Source organism: Aplysia californica, unplaced genomic scaffold (genome assembly GCF_000002075.1).
Source record: "Aplysia californica isolate F4 #8 unplaced genomic scaffold, AplCal3.0 scaffold00449, whole genome shotgun sequence".
NCBI classification, from domain to species: domain Eukaryota; kingdom Metazoa; phylum Mollusca; class Gastropoda; order Aplysiida; family Aplysiidae; genus Aplysia; species Aplysia californica.
Window position 1 is genome coordinate 6,867 of NW_004797719.1, and position 5,060 is coordinate 11,926.

The 5,060-nt window shown below is 47.4% G+C and overlaps 1 protein-coding gene across 1 annotated transcript in view; it reads left to right on the forward strand.

Annotated features, from left to right (window-relative positions):
* LOC101845021 overlaps window positions 1-5,060 on the forward strand; it is a gene marked incomplete in the record, with an annotated part of 10,354 nt that overhangs the window by 2,859 nt on the left and 2,435 nt on the right. Inside the window, 2 exon segments of the mRNA XM_005105040.3 lie at window positions 2,241-3,944; window positions 4,701-4,844. Of these exon segments, the coding sequence (XP_005105097.2) occupies window positions 2,241-3,944; window positions 4,701-4,844 (1,848 nt within the window).

Sequence of the window (5,060 nt, forward strand, 5' to 3'; positions counted from 1 at the left end):
GGGGGTCCTATTATAGTAGGGGAAAAATAGAATTTTTTTTTTTAGAAATAAAAATACAGTTTAAAAATGTATTTTACTGTAGGGCCTAATGTATGTGCAAGTTTCATATGGACTTGGCAATGTTTGTATCTTCATGAACACTTTAGCTGCGGACACGGGACATACCAGAAAAAATAGGATCAGATAGAATAGTGACTTGCTACCCCCAGGGTAGCGCCACTGACTGTAGTGTCTTTAGACCATTCCCAAAGGGGGGACATTTCTCGTTCAAGCGCTGTAGAATTGTAAATGGGCTGACTCATGTCACGCTCATAACTGTGCCTGATCTACAATAAGGAACTGCTGCTTTTTCTTTCCTGATCCTTACTATTGTCGTTTTCCTCTACTTCTTTGGTATGTTTGTCACTCTCTTGTGACCTGCTATTTCCAGGGTGCCTTGATAGTCGAAGCAGACTTTGTGCTATTGAAACTAGAGAGGTGAGCAATCTAAGCCTGATTCCTTGTAAAGACTTCTCTGTTGACACCCACCCCTTGGCGCTCATATGACTTATGCAGTTGCGAGCGCCGTAAAACCTCTACTATAAAAAAAAAAAATAGTTACTTGCTTTGCGCTGTACAACTTTCTTCGTTTACTATTGGTCTGATCAGACAAAGGGACGTAACTAGATCTTTTCTCTCCTGGTCTCTGGGGGTAAGGAAGTGAGTGGGGCTTGCTGTTCCTGTGTTGTCACTGTGTTGTCACTGTGTTGTCACTATGTTGTCACTGTGTTGATAATATGAGCTTGTAAGTGTCACCTCACAAATATTATTATATGGTCGTTTTTAAGCACAAGGGGGCTATCCCGAAAAATGCTGTTTTGAGAAAGTCGACGGTTAAGATTTTGGACCCTTGTTCAGTTTCTTTAAAAGACAAGGAGAGTTTTCTCTATAGGCCTAACCAAACATTCATATACACATCAATGAAACCAGACTTCTCCTATAGGTAGGGCAATGCTCACTTTTGGTGAAGGTCAAGATTTTTGGAAACCCCCGAAATCTGGGTTAGCCCGCGTGTCCTAAAACGCGACCTTTGCTTATATCTACGTCATCTGGTTTGTTATTCAAGTTTTTTGTTTTGTTTTCGTTGTTTTTGTTTTTATGTTGCTTTTCTTTTCTTTTTTTTTCTTTTTTTTTCTTTTTTTATGAAATGAAAAGAGACCGTTATAGATCCTCTCAAGCTAATTCCAGAGCTCATCGCTAGGAATTATTGATGTTTTCCCGTAGCTAATGCTCAAGTTTAGCACAGATGGTTGGAGGGTGTCACTGGTAGGTCCTATTTCACTACTTCTATTTTTCCTTGTTTTTTTCTGTCCGTGTGGGTGGTTGGAGGGTGTCACTGGTAGGTCCTACTTCACTACTTCTATTTTTCCTTGTTTTTTTCTGTCCGTGTGGGATGTTGGAGGGTGTCACTGGTAGGTCCTACTTCACTGTTTACTTCTGTTTTTCCTTCTGTTGCTTCTGTTTTGCTTCTTCCCTGTACTCTCTCTGCCTGTACTGTACGGTCATCATTGCATCAATACATGTGCTTCTTTTTACTTAGACTCAGACTCTAAACTGTGGGTGGTTGGTGGGTGGGTGCTCTTTTGTGGTTTGCTCCTTCTTTCCTAAAAATAAATTGATCACCCTCATCTCTCCTCCTTCTTTTCTTTGTGTGTTACTATTTGGTGGACACCTCTGTTTAATCTCCGGCACTTATTTGACCTAAATGTGTGGTAAGTGCTGTAAAACTCTTACTAAAACTAAACTCAAAACTCAAAACACAACTTTAGCTAAGCCTCCCAGGGTAGTGCCTCTGACTGTAGCGTCTTTAGACCATTCCGAAAGCGGGGACATTTCTCGTTCAAGCACAGTAGAATTGTAAATGGGCTGACTCATGTCACGCTCATAACTGCCTGATCTACAACAGGGAACTGCTGCTTTTTCTTTCCTGATCCTTACTATTGTCATTTTCCTCTACTTCTTTTGTATTTTTGTCACTCTCTTGTGACCTGCTATTTCCAGGGTGCCTTGATAGTCGAAGCAGACATTGTGCTGTTGAAGCTAGAGAGGTGAGCAGAGTAAGTCTGATTCCCTGTAAAGACTTCTCTGTTGACACCCACCCCTTGGCACACACATGACTTTATGCTGTTGCGAGCGCCGTAAAACCCTTTACTATAAAAAAAAACAACTTTAGCTAATGGCTTTTTTTCCTCTTCCCACAGAGAGCTTGCGGAAGCTCACCTGGTTAGCTGGCAGGAGTACTGGCCCTTCCTGGACGCGTTCGCCGACCTCAGCTCGGAGGTGGGTCTCAGCAAGCTGGAGCTGTTCTTCCTGAAGCAGCGTGTGCTGGTCCAGGTGCACGCCATTCTGCACCGCTGTCAGTTCACGGCCGCCCCGAACTACAGTGTGGGCGGGGAGTACGTTCTCTTCCACAACCCGGACTCCGAGGGGAAATGGGCAGGGGACAGCGATCGCGACAGCTTCCACTCCGCGGAGAGTTCGTCGGACAGTGAGGGAGAGCACGCGTGGGAGGAGGGTGCGGGTGTCGGTGAGGAGGCGGGGGAGCAGCGACGTCTGACAGTGCCGCAACAGCAACTGTCGTCGTCACCGTCGTCTGTCGCGCCGTCTCCCCCGGGGACTTTGTCCTTCCTGTGGGGCGGTCTCGCCAAAATCAAGAATTATTTCTCTCCCAGCAAGCCCGTACTGCCGAAGAGTGACCATGGCGAAAACAAAGAGAACGAACAGTTCGTGTCTTCGCCCGGCGCCAACAGGAATAATTCAAAGCTCGTGGAGAGAGACACGAGCGCAAAAGACGGTCACTCGAGACGAGACGCTTCTTCTTCCCCAGATCTGGCTCTGTCCCCGGTGAGTGCCAAGACGGAGACAGACTTGAATCGGGGATATCACACCCCGCCCGTGGGAGACGCAAAATCTTCGTCGTCATCTTCTTCTTCCTCGTCTTTATTGTCTGGTTCTTCTTTATCAGACGATTGTCTCCTGTCTTCTCAAACACATGATAGCGATATCATCCCTCCAGCCGCCCATCAGATTTCGTCGACACCCAAACTCTCAGAACCCGCCTGTGACAGCACGAAGTCCCCATCTGTGGGTGGGGTGGGTGAGGAAACGGTCGCTCACGGTGAGACTTCGGTGAAAAAAGATCCGGAGAAGTCGGACTTGTGGGAATATCGAGCCACAAATTCCACGTACAGCAGTGATGGCTCGTTCTCTGAATCTGACCTTGGCTCTCCTGCGAGAGGACATTGCCCGAACGACTCTCTGTCTCTGGTTGGTTTGGAATCTCTCAATTCATCTTCTGCTTCAGCGGATGAAAAACTGGAGAACTCTGAAACAGACGGCAGTTTTAACACAAAGTTGAACAACTTTTGCAACAAACTGCAGAAATTCTCCATCGAGTCCCCACAAAACCGTGACGCCGTGGATAACAACGAGAGTACAGACGGCGTAGATGTGACAGACAGCCGGATGATCGAACCGTGCGTGCAGTTATTCGTCGGCGACTTATTTTCCGAGCTGAAAAAGCGTCTGGAACCTCAGCAGACCTACCTCTCCTGTAGCACGGACGCCGGAGTCAGAGCTAGATCTGTCGCGCCGTGTTCCTCCCTCCCCGTTGTTCTCCTCCGACAAGCCCTGGACAAACACGTGGTACTGGCCGATCTCTACGTGCCGGAGACGACCCAACAGGTCAGGGGAGCGAACTGCGACTTCCTGTCCCGGCAGTCGACGCAGCTCGTTCTGGATGAGGAGACGCACCGAGCGGAGATCAAGAACGTGTGGCCCGGCCTGCTCACCAGCTTCCCCACGTGGACGACGGCTGACCGCGTGTCGGGGCTGGATCGGGACGAGGTCGTGGCCGTGGAGATTGTGGGCGTGCCCGAAGATAAGGATGTCTTCTTATGTAACAGGTGAGTAAGTAGTGGCGGCTTTGGTGGGTTTTTCATGAAAAAATGGTATAGAGGTTTAACGCCTCTATCAACACTGTTAGGTTATTTAAAAGATTAGCAGGGGAGCCAAATGATTTTATAAAAATGAGCGTCACATCTCACCTAAAACGAATCTTGTACAGTTTTTTAAATGAGCCAACAAAAACATCTCTCTTACCTCTCCCCTTTCTTTACCCATCAAGTGTATGGGGCCCTTTGTTGCCACAGATGAACAAACCCAGAAAAAGCCGGAAAAACCGGAGATATGACATCCCTGAGTTAGAAAACATATCAAACTTTGTCTCTGTTCCCGTCCAAGTGGGTGGTTGGCGGATGCTCTGGTGTGGTTTGCTCCTTCTTTCCTATCAAACATCCATCGTCCTGATCTCTCCTCCTTTTTGTGTTTGTTACTCTCTTGTAACACCTCTAATCTTCGGCACTTATATATGACTTTATTGTGTTGCAAGTGCCGTAAAACTCTTACTAAAACGTAATTGAAAGACCTGTTTACGGTAATAGCCAAGAAGTAATTTGATGTGGAAGTTGTCGTGAAAGAATTGGCCCGAGCCACTGTCAGCTGTTCACCGACTCAGCAGTTCCGACCACAAGCTGCCGGGAGTGGTGACTAGCGGGAGATAAAGAGTTAAGGGTCCTAATTGTGTCATTGGGGGCGTAAAAGAGAAACCTAGACGTACAAATAGAAAACAAAACAGCATTTTCCTTTACTCCCGTCAACAGAGATTTCCAGCAGGAGTTCTCTGCCCTCCGGGAGCAGTTTCTGCGCGGCAAGGACGATGACACGGACAGGACGGAGGCTGTGAGGACGACAGTGAGACTTGTGCGTCTGTCCACGCTGCCACGGGCTGAAGTCTATGTCTGCGGGTGAGGATCTGTGGCGTTGTTTCTGTGTAGTCGTCCCCTCCTCCCCCCCAGGGTAGTGCTACTGACTGAAGTTGTCTTAAGGCCTTTCCCAAAGGGGGGGAATTAACATGTTTTTATGCACAGTAATAATAAATAGCATTTGTATAGCGCACAACCCCGCTCAACAGCAGGTTCTATGCGCTTTACACTATATTATTACCCCCAGCAGACCATAGA